Raw genomic sequence first — 27,264 nt, forward strand, 5'->3', positions numbered from 1 at the left:
ACGCGTAATTTTTTTTTCCGCCACTTTCCAGGCAAAACAGAAACTCCGATTGCACGCTCAACACCTCGTGGAAGCGATTTCAAAAACTACATCGCTGCGTCGTCTCGCCATTCAGTACGACTTTTCCGGATGTGAAATTGAAGGAGTCCTGCTGGCAGCTCGTGACTGCGCGTCCCTCAACGAGCTGCACTTCCACTTTGTTCAATTCCAGGATGTGCAGCCCTTCCACCAAGCGATCGTGAAGACGGGCGCTGGCCCAAAGCTGACAGTCGGATTGTAAGTGTTCTTTTATTGCTCATACCAACGGAAGTTCATTGGTAAGGTTGACTGCGTCCTAACGACCGCCTTTGAGCCATGTACTCTACCATGCACATATCTTTGTTATTCAATCAGAAATGTTTTCAGTGCAGCTATTCGTATTGAATCGGACAGCGATAACTTTAACAGAATGGAACGAGCAGAGAATACAGGTACGAAGAGCGCTTACATGCAGCTGTTTATTTTTCGAGGAGCGGAAAAGGCATCGCAAAAGGGCTTGAGTCGGCTCCCTCACGCCGAGGGAGACAGACAGAGCGAAAGAATAAACATTTATTTGAAAATGGAGACCGGAGCGGATTGTGGGTGGGGTCCTCAGTCCAAGACTCCAGCGGCCTCCGCCGACACTTTCGCCGTGGCGACTAGAGCCTCCCGGTCTTCTAGGGTGCCGCTGGCAAGCGTCACCTCCCACTGCTCCAGCGCCCTGTTGTGTGGCTTTAAGTGGTTCGGTTTAACTGACTACCTGGTATCACATGGACTGAGCACTGCGATTTTTTTTTCATTTCTCACCTGTCTGATTTTGGATACCAGCCTTCTCTCTTGGTCATAGCGATAGACCGGGCGCTCCCCTGCTCGTCCTTTTCTACTGTCACCATTTAAAACATCATTGCGCGCCCTCCTTCCCCGCCTTAGGCGTTCCGGTTTAAAGCTTCTCCTGTGTTTTACATAACAAGTTCGTATCCTCTTTTGCTTCCATTTTCTCAGTGTTCGCGCTGTTCAATTAAGAAGTGCCAACTATAAACTATCCCCAAATATAAAACCATAAAACACAGGACTTCTGTAGATGTCAAGTTCGAATGGCCCTCAAAAGATTGGTCACAAGGCTTGAACCTTTCTCATTCTCTCCTTTAGTGCTTTCAGGTTTCATTCTATATGTTGCCCAAAATATCGACAAAATGAGGAAACACTTTTGTTACCTCCAGGGACAATTTTTCCTTTCTGCGCTATGCTCAGAAAAAGAAACTGCATTTTTCAAGCGGCTGTTTCTAACAGCCATCCGCCTCGGACAACTCATTTTCTCCGCACCAAGATCACTTGTGCCTTTTAATACTTCACTAAAGACGAGACTAATTTTCAGCCGCGATATGTAATGTATAGTAGCAGCATATTGCTCCTCTTCCTTTAACGCCTTTTCGCCCTTAAGCGCCGGTTATTAAAGTAATCTTCACACCCTGACTCTTGAGAACTTCAAGATAACAGTTTCGCTGTTCCTAATGTTTGACTCTACTGCCCGAACTATCGACGGCTGTATGAGCATTCTTGTTAAGTGTTGAGACATCATATTTTGAAGCTTTAAAAAGACTTTGGGTGCACTTAATTTGCCGCGACCCTCATGGAGAAGTATCAGAGACGACAGGCATTCAAAATATATTTTTAATTGTGTTCCAAAGAGTCCTCAAGTGCTCTTACTCGCGATCTAGTCTCATCGCTGGAACGGTTGTTTGAGATGGGAGCCTTGCGATGACGACAGTGAATACACCCGTGACGTCACTGAACAGTGACGGCGGTCGGTGGGCAGATCGGTAGGCCACGTCGTTTAAGCGCCGGTATTTCACGCTAGACCGATGACGAGCATGACCAATGACTGGCGGATAGCTGTCCGATCTTTTAATGCGATAGCACTACTTAACGCATCCCAAACAAAAATTTTGTATGAAGCCTCAAAGTAGCACGGGTAAGCTCGGGTTACTTCTGAGGAGCGTCGCGCCAGCTGTGCCCAATGGGAGGGCGTCGCTCCAGCTGCCGCTCAGGTATAGAGGGTCTGGGTTTCAGGCGCACGCAGAATGCTAGCAAGCGCAGCGGCCTGCCGCTCCCTCGTGGCGCATTATTTCTGTTCAGCATGGCCTCCTACTGTTATCAAATTCCTTTCGGTCCGGAAAGATGAAAAATTACATTCCGGACGCTCTTGGCCGGCCATCAACTCAGCTGAGACACGGCCCTCGTCAAGCAGTCCCAATCTATAAACGACACCAGGTGCTTTGTGAAATAAATTCATTTTGCTGCATATACACCCAAAACCAATACAGTAGCTGTCGTCATTGCACATCACTAAGCTCGTTCGGCGGTTCTTGCGCGTCCATTGTTACTGCAACACGGCTCACAGATGTGGTTGTCGCTACCACAGTGCACAGTAAGCTGAAAAATGAAATTATAAGCATGTGGCATTCTGATAAACCTTACACAAAAACTGTGCGAACAGGGGAAACGTCGCATGCGGAACATTTATACACCCCACACAATACAAGATATCTCCCAATGATTTGCAAGCATTCCTCCGTTCCCCGGCGTTATTCTCTTCCCCCAAAAATCTAAGTCCTATTCCACGGCCAGTTGTGCGTGCCAGCCTAAGCACAATTTCGTATATGGTGTAGTAGGGAAATGCGAAGCATTGACCAAATAAAGCATCTATTTTCTTTGCTAACCTAACCTAAGCCCAATGTCGTAGGTGGCGTAGTAGTGAACAGTGGTGTAGTAGTGGCGTAGTAGTAATATGCGAGGCATTGACCAAATGACGCATGTTTTTCCTTTGGTAGCCTAACCTAACCTAAGCCCAATGTCGTAGGTGGTGTAGTAGTGAGTAGTGGTGTTAGCAGTGAAATGCGAAGCATTAACCAAGTACCAAATAGCGCGTCTATTTGTTTTTCCTTCGCTAACCTAACCTAACCTAAGCACAATGTCGTAGGTTGTGTAATAGTGAACAGCAAAGCATTGACCAAGTACTCAGGATGAAAGCTTTATTGAGGACGAATCGAGACCCGAGTGGCGATGTAGTCACCGTCAGTGCTATACTTATCAAACAAGTCAATTAACGCCAGCGGGTGGATCCTCTTTTCGTAGCGCTTGAGGGCAGGGCAGGGCTTCCATCGGTACCGGAACATGCGGTGGTTGAAGGCGTCGTCTGCGGGGAACACTTCGTTGTTTGAGAGGACGATGACCGGCGTGCGTGAGATGGTCTGGTCCTGCGTGTACTTGGCAGCGACAGTCTGTCACCACCGAAAATTTCCTTTACCGTGTCGAACGCTGTGGATTCGCAGTTTGACTCGTTCGACACCCGAATGCGGCGGCCCACCGTGTCATGCTGGGGAAAGTTTGAAAACGTGTTGAAGTTGTGAACCGTGCCCCGGTTAAAAATTCTTGCCGGCGCTCGGGGGCGACGCGATCTCCATGCAGTTTTTTTTATGGGGGAGGGGGGGATGATCTTCTAGACCAGGGCATAGAGATTGTTTACAAAGTTGTAAATCTCCTCGCGAAGTCGTCATCAAACTGGAAAGCAAGCAGCTCCTTCATCGCTTCGAAGGATTCGGGTACGCCCATGTAGTAGGCGGCCACATTTCCGTTGGATGCGTCAAAGAGCGGACAAGTGTTGCGGTACATTTCTCGAGCGTGATCCAGGTGAACATTTCGTCGTTTATGACCTGGATAGCGTACTGTTGGTGCTTGTTATTCAGCCAGATAAAGCGCACATCGTGGTCGGCCAACCATTTGGGCGCGCGCAACATGTTGCTCATTGACGATACTTGGTTCTGCCGGAGCCAACCGTAAATGGGTTCTTCCGCTTTTCTTTTTAAACGTGATCTTGATCCCTCACCCGCTCGTGCGCGTATTCGCTCAGCGTTTTTATCGCTTCGTGCCCCTCTGCGGCCATCGCGGCATGCAGTTGTACCCGGAAAGAAGCTGTGCGAGCAGTACTTCCAAAATTCCTGGGGGACGTGTCCTTCACCTGGGAATTGTCCCACACTTTGAGCTCTACAGTCGCTACCCCTGTCTTGCCCTCCCACCCTAAAACATTCCAGTGCTTGGGGTTCACAAGGTAGATATTGGATGAGTGGGAGAAGTCCCGAGGGCTTGTGTTTGTGGACCAAATTGACGAGCGGTTTCGTCTTCGAACGAGGCCAAGGAACATAGCGCATCTGCATGGTCAATTTTCCCACCCGCAGTCGTGAATGATGTGGATGTGTGGGATGCTTGTGTCGCTGATGTGCAGGGAGACTGCAGCAACTACGGAGCAGGTGGGCCCGATTTTGAATCTTCTAATAAGGTCACGACAAACGTCCTCAGCTTCTCTATCGTCACTGGCGGGAAACACGTCGTGTACAATTTTTTTTTCGCTTCGGAATTCGGTGTAGCTCGTATGCCAACTCTGGATAATTGGGCTGTAAAGTCTCTCCTGCTCCTGCTGGTTCTGCTTCTGGTTGGGGTAGGTTTTCGTCTGGAATGCCATCCACGCCTCGGTGAATTGTCTGAGAGCTTTTGCATGCTTTCATGAAAAGGACGGGGACCGTCTTGGTTGCCTGAACGAGCGTAGCTTGGAGGCCGTCCCTGGAGATGTAGTCAGTCACCGAAAAATAACTCAAAAACAAAGACGAGCGCTACCTCCTGTTTCGCTTGAGCCCACACTGTATGATTCTCTGTCGAGTCTCTTCCTCATTTCTTCCATCCTACGCACGAAAAACAGTGTTGTGGAAACGGTCCAACCACAAAATATATACTCCTCTAGATTGTGGTCAGGCAGCGCGGTGCGGTCCCCGTGGCGTTAAGGCCAAGGCGGTTCCTGCTCCGACTTGTCTACGGGGACCTTCTTTTATACCCCCCCCCCCCCCCCCAAGGCATTGCGAGTAAAAACATAAAAGGACTGTCTACGAGGAAAGTAATTACAGATTCAAGACGAGCTTTACAACCGGATGGTTTTTGCTGCTGTATCTATTACTGTCTGGGGCGTGTAGTGACACTACGGGAAAAACTATATCTATATTTTTTTTATTTCTTCGGTTGAGAACCGGAATCGTATGCTACGACAATGTTTTGCTTTTGCGTGTGGAGCAAGGGCGTGAAATCCTTCCTTCTGGTAAAGAAAGAGACCAGTTTTTCCACTTTCTTTTATTGCGGGCGAAAAGGGACCGATATTGATCTTGCCGTCTTGGACGTGCTCGCAGCCTCTAGCTGCTCTTGTTCTTCGGCAACAGCCTTCACCTCCCTCTCGGGGTCGGCCAGCTCCAGCTCGTTCTTGCGTGCGGTGCAGATGCGTAAAGCACCCGTGACGTGTGAGGCTGTTTGTGGATGCCTTTATTTTCTCGATTCCGTGCCGCAAGTGAGGTCCCTCGTTTGAAGGAGGCACGACGCGATGCCCCCCGCAGAGGGGCGTGTGCAAGTTGCAGGCGTTGGTGAGTGGCGACACCACGGGTTCCCGAGCATCCGCAGGGACATCCCCGCAGGGGGATGACGGTGAACAGTGCATCACCACGGACCCGAGCACCCACGCCTCGCCGTGCGTGGCATCGCCGTGTCCGGGGAAAAGGGGATCCTGGTGGTTGAGCCAATGCCGAGCGTTTGGACCTTTAAGGCCCCTCGGCAAAGGCAACACACCACTTTGGCCCCAGCTTCCTGTAGACGGCACCTCCGGCCTGACCCGACCGGGGGCAATCGGCAGTCGCATTTTCCTGTCCTCCTCTACATCTTTTACTTTACTATCTTCTTTCTTACTACTGTCCTGTCTCCTCGTCATTTCTTGGTTTTTTTATTTCTTCATGGGCGGCTAGGGTTAACCTTGTGTGGCAAACTACCCTGGGTTTCGTCATATTTGGTTATAGTTGAGGTGTACAGCTGGCGTGGGCAGGACTTGTGTGCAAGTTGCTGTCCCGTCCCCTTGTTGGGCTCCGTGGTGGATGGCTGGCACCGTGGCTGAAAAACTAAATTTTTTTTATGGCTCCCCTCCATTCCCAACCTGATCGCTCTCTTAAAAGAGGGCGGAACGATGAAGATTTTTTTCAAAAAAGAAAAGTGTCATTCCCAAAATATCATGTCATTCACAGCAAAGCTGAAGAACAACAAGCAATACTGATTTCTCCATTCTTGGTAGCAAAGTGCCTGACAGATACCTTGCGGTTTGGGTACAAGGTATCAAAAATGGCTGGTGGCGAATTACTGCTCGAAATACGTGACACCGTCCAGCACTTGAAACTTGCAAACATTGTATCGATAGGGGAGATTCCTGTCTCCATCACGTAACACCGATCTTTGAACACAGTCCGAGATGTCATTTCAGAAATTGATTGTGTTCACCTCTCTGAAAAAGAAATGCTTGAAGGCCTTGCCGACCAAGATGTCATAAATGTTCAGCGGATAAAGATCCGGAAGGATAACAACGAAATAGATACGAAACACATGATCCTCACTTTCAACACCAGCACACGACCTGAAAGCATTGAAGTCTGGTACCTGAAAATAAATGTAAGGCCATATATACCCAACCCACGCAGATGCTTCAATTGCCAGAGGTTCGGCCACGGCTCAGAGTTGTCGCGGCCGCAAAACTTGCGCGAAATGCTCCTCGAAGGACCACCAGTCAGATGAATGTGTTGCTTCCCCGCGGTGCACAAATTGTGAGGGAGACCATGCTGCATACTCCAGTGCTTGTCCGTCCTGGAAAAAAAGAAAAAGAAATAATTACTCTGAAAACCACTGAAAACATTTCTTTCAAGGAAGCGAGAAGGCGATACGCCGAAACAAACCGATTCTCCTTCACTGCGAAAACAAACTTCACCGATGTGGTGTGTGGGCGCGGCGCATCACACCAGGCTTCAGCACCTGTCCAGGCCGCACGCAGTGGGCCTATGGCAGGGCCATCCGCGCCCCCTGGTGGAGTAGCTGATACTACTCCGTCAACCCCAAAGCAGGCTGCGCAGACCCCCGGGTCAGCGGGCCTCAAGACCTCTTCCCACAGGTCGAGGTCTAACTCAAAAGTCAGCGTGCATCCTGCACGGTCATCCAGCGCCTCTGCTGAGGCGATGGACACGACCCAGGGCAGCCCCGTGCCATCCACATTGGACGGACCGCGGAGGTCTTTGGATCGATAAAAAAAATGTGAGGCTCCGAGTCAAGGGGCCAAATCAAAGTTAGGCTAATTTTATCTGCACACACGCACACAACATTAAGATGGCTTCCATAATACACTGGAACTGCAGAGGTCTCTTAATAACTATAACGACATAAAAGACATTTTAAACACAATTTCTCCTATTGCTTTATGTGTACAGGAAACCAATCTAGGCCCTCAGCACACAAAGGTGCTAAAGAAGTACACTGTCTTCCGCCGTGACCGAGAGGGGGCGAGCAGACTCTCGGGAGGCGTAAGCATCATTGTGCAACCTGGAGTAGCAGCTAGCGAGATCAAACTCAAAACTAGGTTCGAAGCCGTAGCAGCCACCGTGGTTGGTTACAAAACCATTACAATTTGTAGCGTATATCTTCAACCACATCTCGAAGTAAGACAGCATGAATTAGAGAGCCTTTTACAACAGTTACCGGAGCCATACTTGATAGTTGGCGATTTTAATCCACACTCTTGTTCCTGGGGCAGTGAGAAAACCGATAGCAGAGGTAACGTTATTGAGGATTTTATACTATACAACAATATTTGTTTATTGAACACCGGTAAACCTGCTTATTGCTCCCCTAGTTCAGAAAAAATGTGTGTTTTAGATTTGTCTTTTAGCTCTCCTTGAGTTTTTAACGATTTTAAATGGTATGTCTTAGACAACCCGCACTGAAGCGATCATCTCCCTGTTAAAATCTGCCTGTCATCCCCACCATCAGTCACCCAGACAAAACCACGGTGTTGGAAGCTCAATTTAGCAGACTGGCAGCTGTTTAGAACAGCAGCCACGTTAGAAAATATTACGTTAGAAAATCTTAATGTAAATGAAATAAATGAAAAGTTCACAAAATGCATTCTTTCTGCCGCACGCTTGGCTGTCCCCCAATCTTCCGGAATAGTACAACGCAACCATAAAATGTGGTGGACACGAGATTGCACAGAAGGAAAAAAAACAAAATAAAGCTTGGGGCATATTTCGCCGATACCCCACACAGGAAAACCTTATAAACATTAAAAAAGCAAGAGCAAAAGCGCGGTACATACGTCGAAATGCCGAAAAATCATCCTGGCAGCGTTTCATTTCCTCGATAAACAGCCAAGTGTCTTCGAAAAAAATGTGGGGGGCAGTACACAAAATAGATGGTCGCTACTGTCCATTCACAGTTCCTCTTCTGACCGCCCCTGGTGTACAGACAAATATAAAAGAACAAGCAGACATATTAGGCGAACATTTTTCCACTGTATCTAGTTCCTCTAACTATACAGAATCATTTTTAAAATATAAAAACACAGCCGAAAAGGAAAGACTGCCGATAAAGGGCAGTGCTCACGAAGCATATAATAGCCCATTTACACAACAAGATATTAACAGTGTACTTTCTTCGAGTAAACAGACTGCACCAGGACCAGATGAAGTCCATTACGAAATGCTTGCCCACTTGTCCGAACATGCTGTAGACTCGCTTCTGAATTTTTTTAACAAAATATGGTTATCAGGAGAGATTCCAGAGGCATGGAAAAAAGCCATTATTGTACCGCTGCTGAAGCCGGGAAAAGTACCTACCTCCCCTGAAAATTACAGACCTATAGCCCTAACAAGCGTACTTGCCAAATCCTTCGAAAGCGTCCTTAACATTAATGTTTATATTACAATCCCGTGATCTTCTTGACATCCATCAGTGTGGGTTTAAAAAGGCATGCTCTACAACCGACCATCTAGTCCGCCTAGAGAACACAGTCCAAGAAGCATTTATACACAGGCGGCACTGCCTTGCGGTCTTTTTCGATTTAGAGAAAGCCTATGACACCACATGGAGGTTTGGCATACTGCGGGACCTTGGAGACCTCGGAATCCGTGGTAGAATGCTAAAATGCTTGAGTGACTTTTTGACCAACCGTTCATTTCAAGTACGCCTGGGTGCCACTCTTTCTAAGAATTTCATTCAAGAGAACGGCGTGCCTCAGGGGTGCATTTTAAGCACCACGCTTTTTATAGTAAAAATGAATTCCCTAGCAAAACTAATCCCAAAGTCTATCATGTATTCTGTCTACGTCGACGATCTCCAGATTGCTTGCACATCCTCTAGCGTTACATCGTGTGAGAGGAAAATACAGATGACAGTAAATAAGATAACATGGGCAGACAAAAACGGTTTCAAGTTTTCTACGCAAAAGTCAGTAGCTGTTCTTTTTTTCGCTTAGAAGAGGACTGCACACTGATCCCTACCTGTATTTAAATGAAGTCGCACTACCAATTAAAGATGAACACAAATTTCTAGGAATGACTTATGACAAAAAGCTCACATTCCTACCACACATAAACATACTCAAAAAGAAAGCTTCTAAATCTCTGAATACACTAAAAGTACTTTCACGAAAGCATTGGGGTTCCGATAGGACTTGTCTTTTACGGATTCATCGCTCTGTAGTACGTTCTACATTAGATTACGGATGCATAGTTTATGGATCAGCGAGGCAATCATACCTTAAACGGCTACACCCAGTACACAATTTAGGCTTGCGTCTTTCCTCGTCCTCCAACGACTCCAAGTACTTTACGCGTGGCATTGCGTGAGGGCGGATGCGCATTATCGGGTACATGGTTGGATCTTGCTTTGACGACTCTGTCTTTGACAGGTTGCTCATAATAAAACCGGTGCAGATCGCTTTCAGGGTCAGAGCAGTGCGCGTGTAAAACTCGTTGCCGCCCTCGTAGCTGGGGCCCAGGCGCAGCCAGGCGTTTTCAAACGTGTGCTCGTAGTTTAGAATAGACGTACCCACACGGCCCTTGAACGGAAACTGGTTGACAAATTCTGTCAGACGAGGGCTGCTATTTTTTGCGTGAATAAAGTCGTAGGCAAAGTTGTGCCGCGGAACACCCATGCTTGTAGGAACGTCCGTCGCCTCGTCGCTCTGTTCCGTCTCCAAGCCCGGCGTTATTTTCAACCCTCAGAAATACTTTGCGAGCGTCGCGTGGTCCATCTCGCTGAAAGGCTGAAAGGAAGTTGCCTTCATGGGATTGCCGTTGGCACCCTGCGTTACGCGGCACATGCCCGTGTCCATGTGCACGTTTAGTCCTACGCACGCCTGTCCGTAAACTAGTATGTCAGAGTTTTCGGGCTGCACCACCGAAGAACCCGTCTTCCGCGGAGTGCGCTAGCCGTGAGGCGTTATCTTTACGAAGCTCTTGAGAGCATTGGTTGGGTACGGCAGGCTATCAAAAGTCGCTTTCGGCATGTAGAGATAGGGGCGATCGACTGGCAGGCGCGACATGCTTGTCAAAATGTTCGGAAATGGTTTCTCGGAATCGTTCTTTAGCTGCATCTTTAGCATTGCGTATCCCCACGTTGTCAGTATTTTACTGTCGTGAAACACAGCGACCACCCCATGGTCTCTAGCAACTCGCAAAATTTGGGTAAAGAGCTCAGGGGCATTGCTACCGTTACTTGCAATTCCCGCTCCGCCTGCTGGCTTCGTCGACTGCTCTTTTCCCAATTCGGTGGTTGAGGAGTCCGGGAGACTGCCCAGTAGCTGTCGCATGAATTGCGAGTGCGGCATTCGGCGTTCTTTGCTAGCGATATGTAAGTTTTGCTCCGCTGCTTCTCCTTCAGCAGGACGTTTCCGTCCGCTTGACATTGCATTGACAGACCGGTCCAAAACACGCTCCTCTAAAAGATTTTTTGTGCCCAGGCCTAGCGCGCCTAACACAGAGTGCCAGTTACCGGTGCTCACAAACTCTTTGAAGAATCCTTGCATAGATACCTTGTCCGCCGAAAATACGTCCTCGTGGCTGCTGGCCCGGCTGTAGGCCTGGTCATGCTGTTGGGCAATGCGGTCGTCCTCGTCTCCCCGTTTTCGGCAGGGTTCCCTGGCCTAGGGTAGCGATGACCTGGGGAGAGGATTCCTAACACAGATTACAAGATACACACAGTACCGGTAGCGACGACAACAGCAGCCGCACTGGCCTTCGAAAGTCCACCGAATAACGCATCTATTTTGTTTTCCCTTTGCTAACCTAACCTAACCTAAGCACAATGTCGTAGGCGGTGTAGTAGTTAAATGCGAAGCATTGACCAAGTACCAAATAATGCAACTATTTGTTTTTCCTTTGCTTACCTAACCTAACCTAACTTGAGCACAATGTCGTAGGTGGTGTAGTAAGTAGTGAAATGCGAAGCATTGACCAAATAACGCATCAATTTCCTTTGCTAACCTAACCTAACCTAAGCACACTGTCGTAGGTGGTGTGTAGTGAGTAGTGGTGTAGTAGTGCTGTATTAGTGAAATGTGAAGCATTGTCCAAGTACCAAATAATGCATCTATTTGATTTTCTTTGCTAACCTAACTTAGCCTAAGTTAAGCAAAATGTCGAAAGGTGGAGTAGTAGTGAAATGCGAAGCATTTAACAATTGCCAGCCATGGCAGCTACAACACGGGCTCCCAAACTGTGTGTTGGAGCACTGAAAACAAATGCGCGGATGCAATTCGCATGCCTTCAGGAACGTAGAAGACAATTTCCTGTGCACTAGGCCTTTGTTTTCATACGGGTTCACTTTTTTCCCCTGGTCGTTTTGAAAAACGTACTCCCGGGTTGTCACTACGTGGGTGTAATGCATGATTTCACTGAAACAGACGATGGAGTCTTCAACGCACAAGTTTCTAATTTTTGAGCCTTTCATTCGTTACTTTTTTCCGGGCAGTCTTGAAAATTACGGGCCCCTACTAACAACGCAAGAATGCTCGCTTTCGTCACGTTTGCTCTTTTTTTTTTCTTCAAGTGGACCACAGATTTTACTCAATCGTCCACAAATATCTCTCGAGAAGGAAGACGTGTATTGCTGGAGACATAAAAAACTTCGCGTCCCGTCAAACTCGACGCTTAACCATTCGAAACTAACCGCTATAGCAAAGCGCATAAGGGACATAGCATGTGCGCGCCCTCCGCTAGCTGCGCACCGACCGGCGCCATGGCTCGCGAGCAAGGTGAGGTAGGCGTGCCTTTCACAACCGCCATACTGCGCCGGCCGGAGTGCTCAGCGAAACTGCTTGAAATGCAGCGTAGCTCGGCAAAAACTAAACGTTTCTCGCTTTGGCACTGCCGCAAACTGGACGAGTGCCACGAACCGCGCCAGAACAGCCGGAAGGCCACGAAGCGCGCGCGCCTCTTCACAAACTGCGCAATTCAAAGCCCTGGCCAGCGTGGTCAGCGTAAACTGCTTGAAATTCAGATTAGTTGGGGGAAAAACATTTCTCACCTTTCCGTCGTCAGAAACCACGCGAGTTTTGTGTCGAAGACCAAGACACGCAAAAACGCAGTCTGGTCGCTAAAAATGACGCTGACAGGCGCAGCCGCGCAGACGACCATCTACCGGTTTCGTTCTGCCTCGACTGCCCGTCTCCTATGTCGCCGTTCGCCCGCGCCGCCAGCGCTGGTGGCGCCACTAAAGAGAAGGGATACCAGCTAATCTGTCACGTACTTCCCGAGTCTAGACTTCGCCGAGCGTCCGCTCTTTATGAATTTCTTTCTCTGTGGTTTGCGGGCACTTTGAAAGACGGTGGTGCAGCACGAATGCACAAGACGGCATAGCATTCTGTTCGTCACGTCTTTTGGAACCCACGTGTGCAGGCCGGCTTGTCGCTTTTTCATGGTTGTGATGACACAGCAGAACCCAACTCTCAGAAACTGAAGCCAAGATCTTCCTTTATTAATACTGCAATATTAAATTGTGTACCGCACATATATGACTCCTGCCGCCAGAACTCCACTTTCTGGAGCAAAAAGCAATGCTTGAAAGAAAGAAAACATACAAATAAAAACTGTGATGATGCTCGAAGTACGGCGCCCATTCTTGGTGCAGCTGGTCAGCCGATGACGAGCGCATGACATCCCTGGCGATCCGTACCTGGAACGAGCTGCTGACCGGCGGACAGCACCTGTACCGCGAGGAGCCTTTATTTGCGTTCAATCGCTACCCACGCATGTGGGACTTGTGCCGAGCCCTCGCCGGCGACGCCAGAGACAGCCTAGCCTCGCTCAGAATATGCACCGGAATAGAGGCCGTTGATGCGAGAGCAGCGGAGGTCCTGGCCGCCTATCTGCCAGCGGCACGCAGCTTACGGATGCTTGACTTGAGGTTCCCGACGTCACACTCCACTGCGCATGCGATCATCGGAGGCATCATCCAGAGCACAAGTATCGAGGAGCTCACGATAAACAGTGAGTTTGCGTTAACATTCGTTTATATGAGGCAGTAAGAATTATATGCAGAGTAGCGCCTACGAGAAAACAGGCACCTATTTTAGTTTCCTCCTTCGTCTCGTATCCCCCTCCAACACATAGTACGTATGAAAAAAGGCGACAAAGTTATCTACAGAAAATGCATCTAGAATGATGATCAAAGCGGGTCATGTACAAGGAAATTACAAAAGATGATGCGAATAAATCATTTGCCATAATTGACGCTACGTATTCAGGCAGCCTATTTCAATCTTTTATTTACCTTGGGAAAAAAAGAGTGCTTTGACACGTCTGTTTTACATGCAATTTACTTCACGTCTAATAGAGGATCAGGCAGCCTATTACAATTTTTTTATATACCTTGGGAAAAAACAGTACTTTGACATGTCTGTTTTACATGCAATTTCCTTCACTTCTAATACATGATCATGCCGTAGCCAAGCATAGTGTAGTGCATGAATACACAAGCAACGGTTTATGAGTCTTACAACAATAAATACTACGATAAAATTTTAACCTTAAAGAATAGCAATGTTTTTCTAGTGACTGCCATCCCAGTTTTCTGCGTATGAAACGCTAAAATTCCTGCTACAATTATTAAATACCTATCGGACACCCAAACTTTGTACCCTATCTCGTTTACCTATATCCGTTTTACACCAAGGGCCCTATACTAAACAAGCATATTCAAGAACAGAGCGAACGTTAGACTTAAAAAGTATTTCTTTTGCTTGTGGGGGAAAATGTTTAGTGTAACACCTTAAAAACCCTAGAACGCGACACTCCTTTCCAGTTACAGAATCGATATGACGTCGCCAACTTGGCTTAGAGGTTATATATAAGCCAAGGTACTTGTACTCAGGTACTGAAGAGAGTTGCGCTCCATTAATTTCATGAAAAAAATCATGTTTTTTTTTTGTGACACGCATATGCACCAATTTTTTTCAAGTTAACACGCATCCCCATTTGTTGCACCAATCGGCATTCGTGTTCAAGTCATTCGTCATACAACGCAGTCATTTGGACAGTCAAAGACCCTGTACAACACACAATCATCTGCAAACAGACGAATTTTAGAAGCAATACCACAGGATGTCATTCATAAAAATTAAAAATAACAACGGTCCGGGGACAGATCCTTGAGGTACACCAGATATACAATACGTTCTCTTTATGTACTTACCACTGATTGCTGCCCTTTGATTTTTAATCTTTAAGTATTCCATTATCCAATGAATAATTTTCGTATCGATGTTATACCAAGAGAATTTCTGCGGCAGAACCTTTTACTTTCACGTTCGCTCACAGACTTCTCCGTCGACGAGGACGACGTGCAGCTGCTTTGCGACTGGCTTTGCCGCAGCCGCCGCGTCCACAGCCTCGAACTGGACATGGATAGTAAGACTCAGGAAACGGCGCTGCGAACCTTGATCTCGGCTTTGCAGACATCGTACTCATTGACATCCTTCAAGTCAAGGTGCTTCTTCCTGCACAAATCACTCAGAATCCAAGTCCTCAGCCTGGTGAGTTTCCGACACACGTTTCCGAAGATCTACTGCGGTAGTTGGGCGCTACTGCAGTTTTACTATACGTATGACTTGTGACGTTTGCTAGTATGTATCCTACCGCAGCTACTGTTCATTGTAAACGAGACGAAATGAAAAACGTGTCCAAAAGGTGTTGAATTCGTTTAGTTTGAAGTAACTTCCTAACACGTACCGCGAATACAGCAGAATATAGGGAAAGGAGGGTTAACACGAGGCTGGTACTTCAAGCAACTGCTAGATTTATTGGAAAACGGACGCTTGATTACGAAAGATGTGCATTCAAACTCGGCGAAAAAATCGCTCTTTGAAGCGCTATGCAAGAGTAATGATCAGTGCACGCGATCATGCCTGGTAGCGAGTAGTGGTAAAATCATACATTCGTACCATTTTATACTTGCCAAATGGTGGCCTCAAATCACCTTTTATCATTCTTCAATTAAAGGTGGCTATCCGTGCAGGATTTTACCGCACACACATGCCCCCCACCCCCCCACATGCAGTTCCAGATTAATGGTTGCAGATTTTTAAAAAATTAGGCACCGAATGGTGCGTCAAACCCACCTCTGCAGGTAAGTTATGCGGCTACAGGGACATAGTTGTTATCGCCAGACGGCTAATTAACGGAACTATATTAACTGACTTTTGCAGCCACTGCGGCTAGCATGAATCTTTATGTTGGAAACATAGAGGTGGTCGCTTATCTAGACTACATGCGGGAGGTGGTCGGTTCGAAACCCACCGCCGGACACCCACCGGTAAAAATGGGTACAAGCGTCCCCCGGCCTGGCGCCCAGCTTTCATTAGGGGTGTTCGCTTGGGAGAAGCTCCGTAAACCCCGCTGCGCCCCTCGAGGGCGAAGCCCCAGTGTCGTACAATCTCGATGCCTGCTTAAGGTGGTGTCACGGCCAACATGGCTCGCACCTTCACCACCTGCAGCAGCAGTCATAAAAAAGGGCCACAAATGGGCTTCTACTGCATGAGGCGGATTAAACGTTGTTGACGGCGGAACTTATCGCTGATCCATCAGAGCAACTGTGGTCAAGACCTTTCTCCCAAGCATCTCACCCAGAAGAGCCGAGCACCAGGCCGGGGGAAATCTTGTACCCATTAAAAACCGGTGGGTACCCGGCGGCACTGGGGATCGAACCCAGCACCTCCCGAATGCGAGGCGGATGCTCTACCACAAGGCCACGCTTCGGTATCATCATTTGGTACAATTCTTCTAGACCACGCATGTTCCGAGATACTTGCCCCCAAAGTTTCCACTGATTTCGCGTAATTCGCAAGCAAGGAGGTGGCTGTTAGCGCGAAACTTCTCGCTTGTGTAACGCAGCTGTTGCGCCGGGCTTTTCTTCCATATCGATAACCGAAAGGGAAAGGGAAACAATGATCTTCTCTGGTCGATATTCGCCGTTGTCAAACGAAACGCCGCGTCACGCCAGCGGGAGTTTCGCGCCGATCCTCACCGCCTTGAAAGCGCAATTCGGAGACCGTTGCGGGATGCGTATTGAAAGCACGGCCGTAAGCAGCAATGAAATTCAGGGTCATAATTTCGCCGGTGTGGGAAAACTCGCAACATGACAGCCTGTAAGCCTGAGAAGGCGAATGCCAGGCTTATTCGACGCGTGTCCAAATCAAGCAGGAAAGGTGGACATTATTTCTTTCCTCTATTGATTCGTACAAGCACAGAAAGTTCATGACCGCTCTCCGTCCGCAATGCATTATTCGTCGCAGACACAACGTAGCCTTGGTGACGTTAGCAGACGGCGGTCCCCAAGCCCTCACTGGGAAAACTAAAACCTCACGGGGGGCGGTTGCAAACGCACAAAAAACCTCAAAGCACTCATAAGAGCTGACAGCAACCCGTAGTGCTGACGATGCGCTTATCACTGACCTCGCCGCACTACCGCCGAAAATACCGCACGAGACGAGCAACCCCTGCGACGACACTGATACCGCCGACCTTGTCGCACTCCCGCCGCAAATGTCTCAATAGACTCGAAACCCCGACGACATTGCTAGCGCCGACCTCGCCGTTTCCATTGACGGGCTGGCAGTACATGCTCAGGTGGATACTGGGGCGGATGTTTCAATTATGAGCCACAAACTGGTCGATACACTACGCAAAGTTAGAACTGAATGGACTGGACCTGTAAGCAGAAGGAGGGGGGGGCTCGGCTGCTGGCACCGAGTGGGAGGTGCACTGCTCGGATGAGCATTGGCAGTGAGGTGTTTGCTGGCACCTTCATTCTCCCCGACTGTTGCAAAGACCTTATCTTGGCATGGACTTCCTGCGACTTCATTGGGTCGTATGATCAGCGTTCGGGACAGCGTCGCTCAATTCACCCTGTCTCATGGAGACCTTGGCTATGCTGCAGAAGTTCTGCTGATGCCCCTACGTGTCGCCAATGACGAAGTGACGTTACCTCCGCGATCCTGCTTTCTTGTTGCCGTGAAGTGTGACGTGGCTTATACCGGGAATGGTTTAGCCGAGCAGACAGTCGTCCTAATCCTCAGCTGTGGCGTTTACATAGCGCTAGGGCTCGTCAACTTGGCCCATGGATACACCCAAGTGCTACTGACCAACTTCAGCGATGAGCGCCAGCAAATTTCGAAAGATACAACTGTGGCCTTTTTCGGCATCCTACCACGCGTGCAGGACTGTTCGTGCTGCAAGAAGCATCCGTTTTGAGGCGCCCGCACCCGTCGTCGACGTCAGTCTAAGTTTGTCGCATCCCGAACGGGCCTGCCTTCTTGGCCTGATAGCCGAATTTCGGGACTGTTTCGCTTCAGCGTCGCGGGTTGGCCAAACACTTTTCACCAAGCATCGGTTTATAGCGGACGACACGGTTCGCCCGATCCGACAGAAGCCTTACCATGTAGCTCCGAAAGAACGTGAGGCAATCCAGCGCCAAGTGAATGAAATGCTCAGAAGCGGTGTTGTTCAGCCGTCGCAGAGTCCCTGGGCGTCCCCCGTACTACTTGTCAAGAAAAAGGGCGGCAGTTTACGTTTTTGCGTTGACCACTGCGAGCTTAACCAAGTTACCAAAACAGACGTGTACCCTCTCCCTCGTTAGGACTGATGCTTGGGCGAGTTGGTATGCCATGTTCAAGAAGAACAGCGCGAAAAGACAAGGACCACAGGATGAACACAAAGACAAGCGCTTGATCGGCTACGACACGCCCGTTACTTCTCATCAATTGACTTGAAAAGCGGGTATTGGCAAATAAAGTCGATGAGCGGAATCGGGAGAAGACAGCATTCTTTATTCCGGACGGGCTGTTCAGTTTAAGGTTCTCCCATTCGGTTTATGCTCAGTACCAGCAACCTTTCAGCGACTGATGGACACTGCGGACTCAAGTGGCAAACGTGCCTGGTGTACCTTGACGACGTCATTGTGTTTTCCGGCACCTTCGAGGAGCAGCTGCGCCGTTTGCTCGCCGTGTTTCAGGCTATATGTTCTGCGGGCCTCACACAAAAACCAGAGAAGTTCCACTTTGGTTACGAGGAGCTTTAGTGCTTAGGCCACGTAGTTAGCCAGGACGATGTGCGACCTGATCCCGTGAAGCTCTCCGCAGTCGACAAGTTCCCAACAGCCACGAAAAAGAAGACGCTGCGCCGCTTCCTGGGCCATTGCGCCTATTACCGCCGATTTATTCCTGGCTTCTCCCGTTGTGCCTGGCCATAAACTTCACGAACAGGCGACAACGCCGTCTTTCGATAGGGTGAAGAGCAACACTTCGCTTTGGTGAACTCCGGAGACACCCACAGTTGCCACCTTTCCTGGCGCACTTTGATGGAGATGCCCCTACGCTTCTTCATACGGATGCGAGAAATGTGGGTTTAGGTGTTGTGCTTGTACAACGTCAGCATGGAGCGGACAAAATGATTGCTTACGCCAGCAGGACACAGTTTCAGGCAGAAGCCAACTACTTAGCCACCGAAAAGGAGTGTCTTGCCGTGGTATGGGCGGTTATGAAGTTTCGCCCCTTTTTTACGGTCGCCCCTTTCACATCATTAGCGACCATCACTCTCTGCTGGCTGACGAACTTGAATGACCCGTCGAGAAGACTCGCGCGTTGGAGCCTCCGGCAGCATGAGTTTCATATGACGGTTGTTTATAAATCCGGAAAAAAGCATACTGATGCCGACTGCCTTTCGCTAGCACCGGTCGAACCTGCCACCATGACCTATGAAGACACCGCCTTTTTAGGACTTATCGATGCGGCAACTCTTTCGTAGCAGCAGCGAGAAGGCCCGGAGTTGCTCCCTCTTATTAATTTCGTGGAACAGCGAACAACGTTTGTGCCTAAGATCTTCGCACGTGGCCTTTCCTCATTCTGCCTTCGCAATGACATTTTGTACAAGCAGAACTCACGTTCTGGGTGAAACAGCGATCAACTCGTCGTCCGAACGGCCCTCCGCATGGAAGTCATACAAGCATGTCATGATGAGCTAACCGCCGGACACCTGGACTATATCCGCTAATTGGCTGTAGTACAGCATGGATACTACTGCCCGAAACTGGCGGCTACGAATAAGCGCTATGTGCGGACCTGCGTAGGCTGCCAGCGCTGGAAGTCCCCCACCTGTCAAACCAGCCGGTCTGCTTAATTCTCTTGAAGTGCCAGACGCACCATTTAAGCAAATTTGAATGGGCTTTCTAGGGTCATTTCCGACGTCCACAGCAGGGAATAAATAGATAATTTTTGCAACCGATTATCTAACTCGCTACGCGGAGACGAAAGCTCTGCCCAGGGGCACCGCCGCCGAAGCAGCTCGGTTCTTCGTTGAAAACATTCTTCTCAGGCATAACGCTTCGGCCCTCATCATAACCGTCGGAGGAACTGCGTTCACGGCCGAACTTTTGGCGACCGTTCTAGGAGTCAGCGGCACCAGTCACCGTCAAACGACGGCCTACCGTCCTCAAGCCAATGGATTTACCGAACGCCTGAGTAAGACCCTCGATGATACGCTTTCCATGTATGTCGACGTAGAGCATAAGAACTGGGATGAAATTCTCCCCTACGTGACATATGTCCACTATACGGCCCAGCAGGAAACCACACGCATTACACCGTTGGGCCTCCTTTATGGGCGACCAGTGACCACTATGCTGGATGCGATCTTGCACCCTAACGCCCACGACAACGTTGTAGATCAAGACGCCGACGAATTCACCCAACGCGCAGAGTAAGCTCTGCAGCAAGAGCGTGTGCGCGTCAGAAGCCAACAGGGCTAAGACGCAGGACGGTATAATCTTCGCCGTAGGCATTTTATGTACGAACCAAGAGTCAGGGTGTTTGTCTGGACGCCTATCCGCCACCGTGGGCTCTCGGAAAAACCGATGCGACGCTACTTCGGACCCTACGTCGTACTACGGCGTTTAAGCGGCGTAACGTATGAGGTGGCGCCAGATGGGTTTTTGACAATATGCTGGGTGTCAGGCCACCGCAGCGTAGCTGGAGATAAGGCAGCTGATAGACGGGCTGTGTCAGCTGCCGAACAGAACTTGGTTGACATAGACCAACCAACTGTCGTACCAGGACCTCTGGCCACACATTAAGAGGCCGCTCCGCAGAGTGGCAACAGCAACAGGGCATAGGTATGAAAACAAACGCCGCACAATCAGTCTATGTATAGAAATATGCCGCAGAAAAAAAAATTGGATATTTCTTAATCAGATTCTTAGAGAACATGCTATAACATTTGGGTTGCCTGCTATGGTGTGCTCGGTGAGTATCTAATATTGTTGCGTTTTTCCCACCAGAACTCTGGTTGGAATCGGTTACACTGCCCTTGTGCGGTCTGCATGAGTGATCACCTTCTGGAATATTCGAGTACCTTTCATTGGATTATACCGTATAATAATCCAATCGGGTTATACTATTGGATTATACTTGTATTAATCCACCCACTAATCCTTCTAATCCAGCTTAATCTATTTTCTGGGGTGGGCCTACTTCCAAAATTTTGGGGGTCCTTAGAAATATTGGGAGTAAGGCCTACTTCCAACCGTTTGTGTTCACGTGGTGTAGATAGGTCACGGCCAGTCCTCATGCGACTAATGGCACAGTGGTGCAGCGATTAGCGATGCGCCACCGCCTCGGCAGGTGGTGTTTCAAGCACGGCCACCGACGGGGCCCTTGAGACCCAGGTGCTCTCCTCGACCTCCCGTGAGGCTCATGCGCAGCGCAGCGGCGGGCAGGTGGCCACGCGCAATGGTGGTCAGTTTGTGATAACGTCGCAAGGTGACGTAACCTCTCTGGAACAATCAATCGTGTAACTGCCACCTGCCAAAGTGGGCAGTGGGCACGATTAGGATGTGGGCGCTACACCTCATGAAGTGTGGGCACCACACTTCACGAGGTGTAGCGCCCACATCCTAATCGCGCCCACATCCTAGTCGTGGGCCCGAGGTTAAACGTAAAGACGACAACACTTGCTGGAGTTGTACACACTGCAGAGTAGCAGCCAGATTCATCTTTTAGGCCGGCATCTCTGCCGTTGCAGTGAAGTACCCATGCCCTCATCCTCCTTTCTAGCCCATACTCAGATGTTTGCTTTAGGCATGTGATTTTTTTCGATTTTTTAGCTGATGTAGGCTTCTTGCATGCAGTCCTGTTCTAACTGACCTCAGCTCCACTCTCATTGTTGATGAGATAACTGAGCTGATTCCTTACCTGTCAGACATGTCGTCCTACCTGCTGAGGCAGCGACTGTGGTTTTAGCTGTCTGACTTGGTCTTTAAATCCAGCAATAATTCTTCACTGATCTTTTAGGCAATATAACCTTTTCTTTCTTAGTGATAGCGAGCTACTTGATAGCCTTCACTAGAATCACTACACGCCATGCGTAGGTATCCTTATCACATTCTGGCCTTATGTACCATCGTTGGTTTTATTGCACTTATAGAAAAATTTAAAAAAGTGTACGTGACCGGGCCATGATGACCAATCACCTTGTGTTTGGCACTGTTTTGCCAAAGATGCCCTTGCTCCACAAAAAGCGATTTTCATTACGAATAATTCGGTTGATTTTTTTAACCAGAGCAAATAAAATGCTGCACGATGTACTCAAAACACTGCAGACTCTCCGTCGTGCACCACCCCGACCCCCTCGTCCCCTTCTCCATGCATGGCCTTGGCCGTGGAGAAGTTTTTCAACTTACTAAAGCAACATACCTGACACGCTATCTTTCGTCCCTTGATAATTCTTCGGCAATGTGATGGTATTAAATATTGAAACTTAGCGCCACTTCACACAGCGCATTCGGGATGTGGAAGCAGAAGTGCCGATACCATGTTAAAAAATCTTCCCCAGCTCCATTCAACCGGCTCGCAACTTGAAGCAGCCAGGAGAGAAACGACTTCCAGAGAAACAAGTCGGATTGCTTTTGATTCTATTCCTTCCAAGTACAGGCTTAGTCCAAAATAAACATCCTTAAGAGTTTGTTCCTACGCCATCCAATGGCGGCCCTCTGTGATCTTTGTGTGAACGTTCGGAGGATGTACGGCGAGTTCTCACCTCTATCGAGATTTAGGACGATATGTGCGGTGCAAAACATGTTACAACTGAATTCAGTTAGATTTGGAGGAAAGTAGGGCACAACTTGACACAAATTTGCATAAGGTCGCCGTAATATCATTTCCCATAATTAAAAAGGAAAATTGCAGGAAATTTTTCTGCCGTCTAGTGCCAAGCTCAATGAATACAGAAGTTTTTGATATTAAAATCTCAAAATGCGTCATTTTACGCATGCTCGAGGTGCAGAAAGATTAACTGCACAGGATAAAACGAGATGCTGCTCTAAAATACACATTACTATGTCTTGCAACGAATTCACACGAAGTTCGCTCCATGGCCCCTGATCTTTGTAAGTTTGTTCTTGTTCTCGCGACAAATTGTCCATCCAGACCCAACGGGGTGATTTTCTTTCCCTGATTCGTTTCGAAGTTGGTAACTGCTCAGTCGGGCTGGGTGTGTCAATTTGCTTCAAGTTACTTTTATTTTTGCTGCCTTTTTTGCAACTTCTCTTTTAGTGCCACAGCTGTTGCTCTTTCGCATCGTGTTTGTGCTACGCATTACAGAAAAAGCAGCCTGCATAAATGCGCTTCTTTTCGAGGGATTTTTTTTCACCAAGGCTCACTTTCCAATTTTTCCTCTGCTTGAGAAAAACCAATCTAACCGCAGCAGTGTCGTTGTGGTTTGAGCGTCCGCCTCAAACCACTACCGGGTTCGATCCCCAGTGTCGCCGAGTACTTACGGGTTTCCGATTACAACAAGCTTTCCCATGGCCTGGTGCTGGGCTTCACTAGAGTGAATGCTTGTACCTTTTGTAGGTAAAAACACATTGTACCTTGGCGCTGTTTGTCTGAAAGCTGCCCTACACATGGCAGGTCATTTTGCAGTGAAGCTCAATCAGATACGGCTGCGCGTTTGAATGTTAGTTCGCGCTAAATAATCAAACGTCGCGATTTGACTTCTCGCATTTTTCCTCACTCTTAACTACTTTTTGACAAATTTTGCGCATTTTCCTAATTGTGCGCCATTTCAGGTGCGCCGTAACTACAGCATTCTGCACTGCGCCGTCAGGTTCGTCCTCGGAGCCAAGTCCAAGCGAGCGGCGTTGGCCTTCGAGCTGGTCTCGTCGTACCCACAGATTGTAATATCTGTGCAGCGTATTGGATCTTTGAGCCAAGCAGAAACCGAGCACAGGATAAAGGAAAGCACCCGACGCCTTCGTGACAACGTAAGTGGTGTGCCATAAGAAGCAATCCTTAATACAGCGTTCGAAGCCGCCTTCCCTCCTTTCATCATAGTTCATACATTATTTCCAAAATGGCACATCTTCCTCTTTACTGTTTTCACTTCCGTCATTCATTCCACTCCCCGCAGGGGCGTCTGCTACATGCAGATGTTGGTGATTTACGACACCACGGGTTCCCGAGCATCCGCAGGGACATCCCCGCAGAGGGATGATGGTGAACAGTGCATCCCACGGGCCCGAGCACCCGCGCTTAGCACTGCGTGGCATCGCCGTGTCCGGGGAAAGGGGGATCCTGGTGGTTGAGCCGATGCCGAGCGTTTGGACCTTTAAGGCCCCTCGGCGGAGGCAGCACACCACTTTGGCCCCAGCTTCCTGTAGACGGCACCTCCGGCCTGACCCGACCGGGGGAAATCGGCAGTCGCCTTTTCCTGTCCTCCTCTACATCTTTTACTTTCCTATCTTCTTTCTTACTACTGTCCTGTCTCCTCCTCCCTTCTTGGTTTTTCCTTCTTTTTCCTGGCGGCTAGGGTTAACCGTGGGATGGCACTACCCTGAGTTGCCTAATGTTTGGTTATAACCGTGATGCACAGCAGACGTGAGCAGGACATTTTTTGTTTAGTTCCTGTTCCGTCCCCTAGTTGGGCTTAATTGTGGGTGGCTGGCACCATGGCTGAAGAACGCGTTTTTTTTTTTGTGGCTGCCTCCCTGCTTTCAAATGATTGCCTTCTGAAAAGAGGGCGGACCGATGTCACCTCTCAGTTTTTCATTCCAAAGTATCCCATTGTTCGCAGTAAAGAAACACAAAAGCCAGCCAGACAGATATCCCCGCTTCTTGTGTTAAAAGTTCTCACAAATTTCCTGTGCCCGCAACAAAGTGACAAAATTGGCTACTGGTGACCTCCTGCCAGAACTGCTCGACAACTCAAATATCAAAGCATGTGAACATTCAAACCTTTGGCGATATTCCTGCCTCCGTCACACCGCTTAAATCATTGAACAGAGTACACGGTGTCATCTCAGACAAATACTTTCTACACATGAAAAAGGAAGTTATGCTTGCAGGACTCCCTTCTCACAATGTGGCTAATGTACGTAGAATAACAATCCGCAAGAAAAACAAATTCCGACGAAACGTCTTGTCCTGACCTTTACCTTCTGAACCCTGCCCGAGTCGATCGATGTACGGTATGCGAAAATCTCCGTCCGCCCCTACATACCCAACCCTAGACGCTGCTTCAGATGCCAGAAGTTTTGCTACGGCTCCCAAATCTGCCGCGGCCGTAACACCTGCGCCAAATGTGCCTCAAATGACCACCAACTGGACGACTGCAAATGCCGCGACACGGTCTGCAAACTGCGAAGGTGACCACGCTGCTTATTCAAGGTCGTTCCCTGGATGGAAGAAAGAAAAAAATAATTGCCACCAGGAGAGAAGAGAATATAACAATTAAAGAGGCAAGAAGGCGTTTTCCAATGACGCAGTTCGCTTCCTCTTTCACCTCCCACACAAACTTCGCCGGTGAGGTGCGTGGGCGCGGCACACCCCTCCGGTCTACAGCACCTGTCCAGCTCACACAGTGAGGCTGAGGCAGGGTCATTCGCACCAGTGGCAGAAGCAGCGAGGGATGCTATGCCAGCCCCGAAAAAGGGCCCGCCGGCCACCAAGTCGGCAGCCCGCAAGGCTTCTCCATTCGGGAGAAGCCCACCACCTCCCTGCCCGCGGGCTCCCCGCGGAACTCCAACGCCTTTAGTGAGGCGATGGACACAAGTCAGAGCTCGCCTCTGCCGCAGCGGCAGCGAGCTTCCTTGATCGCAGAAAAAAACCTCAATATCAGGCTCTCAACAAGAAGGGACCCAAGGTTCTGAATACATCCTCCCCTCCCCCCCAAAAAAATTATCATGGTGTTTCTTATCCACTGGAGCTGCCATGGAATTCTAAACTATAGCGATGCAACAGACCTCCTAAATTCTTTCTCCGGTAGCACTGTGTCTATCGGAGACCAACTTGGGATCTTTACACAAAAATATTTTGAAAAAGTATAAAGTCTTTCGCTGCGACCACGAGCAGGCGAGTAGGCTCTCTGGAGTCGTTGTTATTGTAGTTCAGAGTTGTGTTGCAAACCATTAATTCAAGCTCCAAACGAAATATGAGGCTTTTGCAGTCACCGTTCTTAACTTTAAAACAATCGCCATACGCTGAGTAAATTTTCAGCTGCTCTTCGCCGTAACACTCGATGTCTTAGAAGCTTGCACATTTTAATCAGCTACCAGAGCCATATCTGGTAGTTAGGGATTTTAACGCGCACTCCCGGTCTTGGGGCAGTGACAGACTCGGACACACTAGAGGCTGTATCATAGAATATTTTGCCCCCGCAGGGGGGCGCCTGCAGCTTGCAGGCGTCGCGACGGTGAGTGGCGACACCGCGGGTTCCCGAGCATCCGCAGGGACATCCCCGCAAGGGGATGATGGTGAACTGTGCATCACCACGGACCCGAGCACCCGCGCCTCGCCGTGCGTGGCATCGCCGTGTCCGGGGAAAAGGGGATCCTGGTGGTTGAGCCGATGCCGAGCGTTTGGACCCTTAAGGCCCCTCGGCGGAGGCAACACACCACTTTGGCCCCAGCTTCCTGTAGACGGCACCTCCGGCCTGACCCGACCGGGGGAAATCGGCAGTCGTCTTTTCCTTATCCTCCCCTCCATCTTTTACTTTCCTATCATCTTTCTTACAACTCTCCTGTCTCCTCCTCCTTCCTTGGTTTTTTTCCTTTTTCCTGGCGGCTAGGGTTAACCCTGTGTGGCGAACTATCCTGGGTTTCGTCATATTCGGTTATAGCAATGGTGTACAGCTGGCGTGGGCAGGACTTGTTTTCAAGTTCCTGTCCTGTCCCCTAGTTGGGCTCCATGGTGGGCGGCTGGCACCAAGGCCGAAGAACAAAATTTTTTATGGCTTCCTCCCTGCTTAATAATGATCGCCCTCTGAAAAGAGGACGGACCGATGTCACAACACAGTTTTTCAGCAAAAAGAAGACAACTTTTCCGAAGTACCACATCGTCCACAGTAAAGAAACAGAAAAGCCAGCCAGACAAATATCCCCGTTCCTTGTTTCAAGAGTTCTTACAGAATCCCTGGGCCCTCAGTACAAAGTCACAAAGTTGGCTTGTGGTGACCTCCTCCTCGAACTGCTCGACATAACTCAGATTTCAAAGCTTGCAAACATTGAAACTTTTGGCGATATTCCTGTCTCTGTTACACCGCACAGATCATTGAACACAGTACGTGGTGTCATCTCAGATAATGATTTCCTGCACCTAACAGAGGAAGAGATGCTTGAAGGACTGAACCCTCAGAATGTTACCAACGTCCACAGAATTACAATCCGCAAAGACAACAAAGAGATTCCGACAAAACACCTGGTCCTGACGTTTGCCTCATGCACCCTACCCGAGTCAATCGAGGTAGGCTATGCAAAAATCTCCGTTCGCCCTTATATCCCCAACCCTAGACGCTGTTTCAAATG

At 48.9% G+C, this 27,264-nt stretch overlaps 1 protein-coding gene and 3 pseudogenes across 3 annotated transcripts in view; 1 reads left to right on the plus strand and 3 right to left on the minus strand.

Moving 5' to 3' along the window:
• LOC144130187 (uncharacterized) overlaps positions 1–27,264 on the plus strand; it is a 69,807-nt gene that overhangs the window by 34,341 nt on the left and 8,202 nt on the right. For both annotated transcript variants that reach the window (XM_077664180.1, XM_077664181.1), the window contains 4 exons: positions 32–276; positions 13,048–13,406; positions 14,736–14,950; positions 23,533–23,727. In XM_077664180.1, the coding sequence (XP_077520306.1) occupies positions 32–276; positions 13,048–13,406; positions 14,736–14,950; positions 23,533–23,727 (1,014 nt within the window). The remainder of the gene's footprint in view (positions 1–31; positions 277–13,047; positions 13,407–14,735; positions 14,951–23,532; positions 23,728–27,264) is intronic.
• Positions 2,302–12,158, minus strand: LOC144127673 (uncharacterized; annotated as a pseudogene). The gene is made up of 4 exons (XR_013313559.1): positions 12,146–12,158; positions 10,922–11,078; positions 8,234–8,371; positions 2,302–2,451 (listed from the first exon to the last, which is right to left on the minus strand). The product of XR_013313559.1 is annotated as an uncharacterized LOC144127673 (transcript).
• On the minus strand, positions 2,459–5,053 carry LOC144128044 (uncharacterized; annotated as a pseudogene).
• LOC144127674 (uncharacterized) lies at positions 9,650–10,906 on the minus strand (annotated as a pseudogene).

The sequence above is a fragment of the Amblyomma americanum genome, chromosome 4, assembly GCF_052857255.1.
Source record: "Amblyomma americanum isolate KBUSLIRL-KWMA chromosome 4, ASM5285725v1, whole genome shotgun sequence".
Lineage (NCBI taxonomy): Eukaryota > Metazoa > Arthropoda > Arachnida > Ixodida > Ixodidae > Amblyomma > Amblyomma americanum.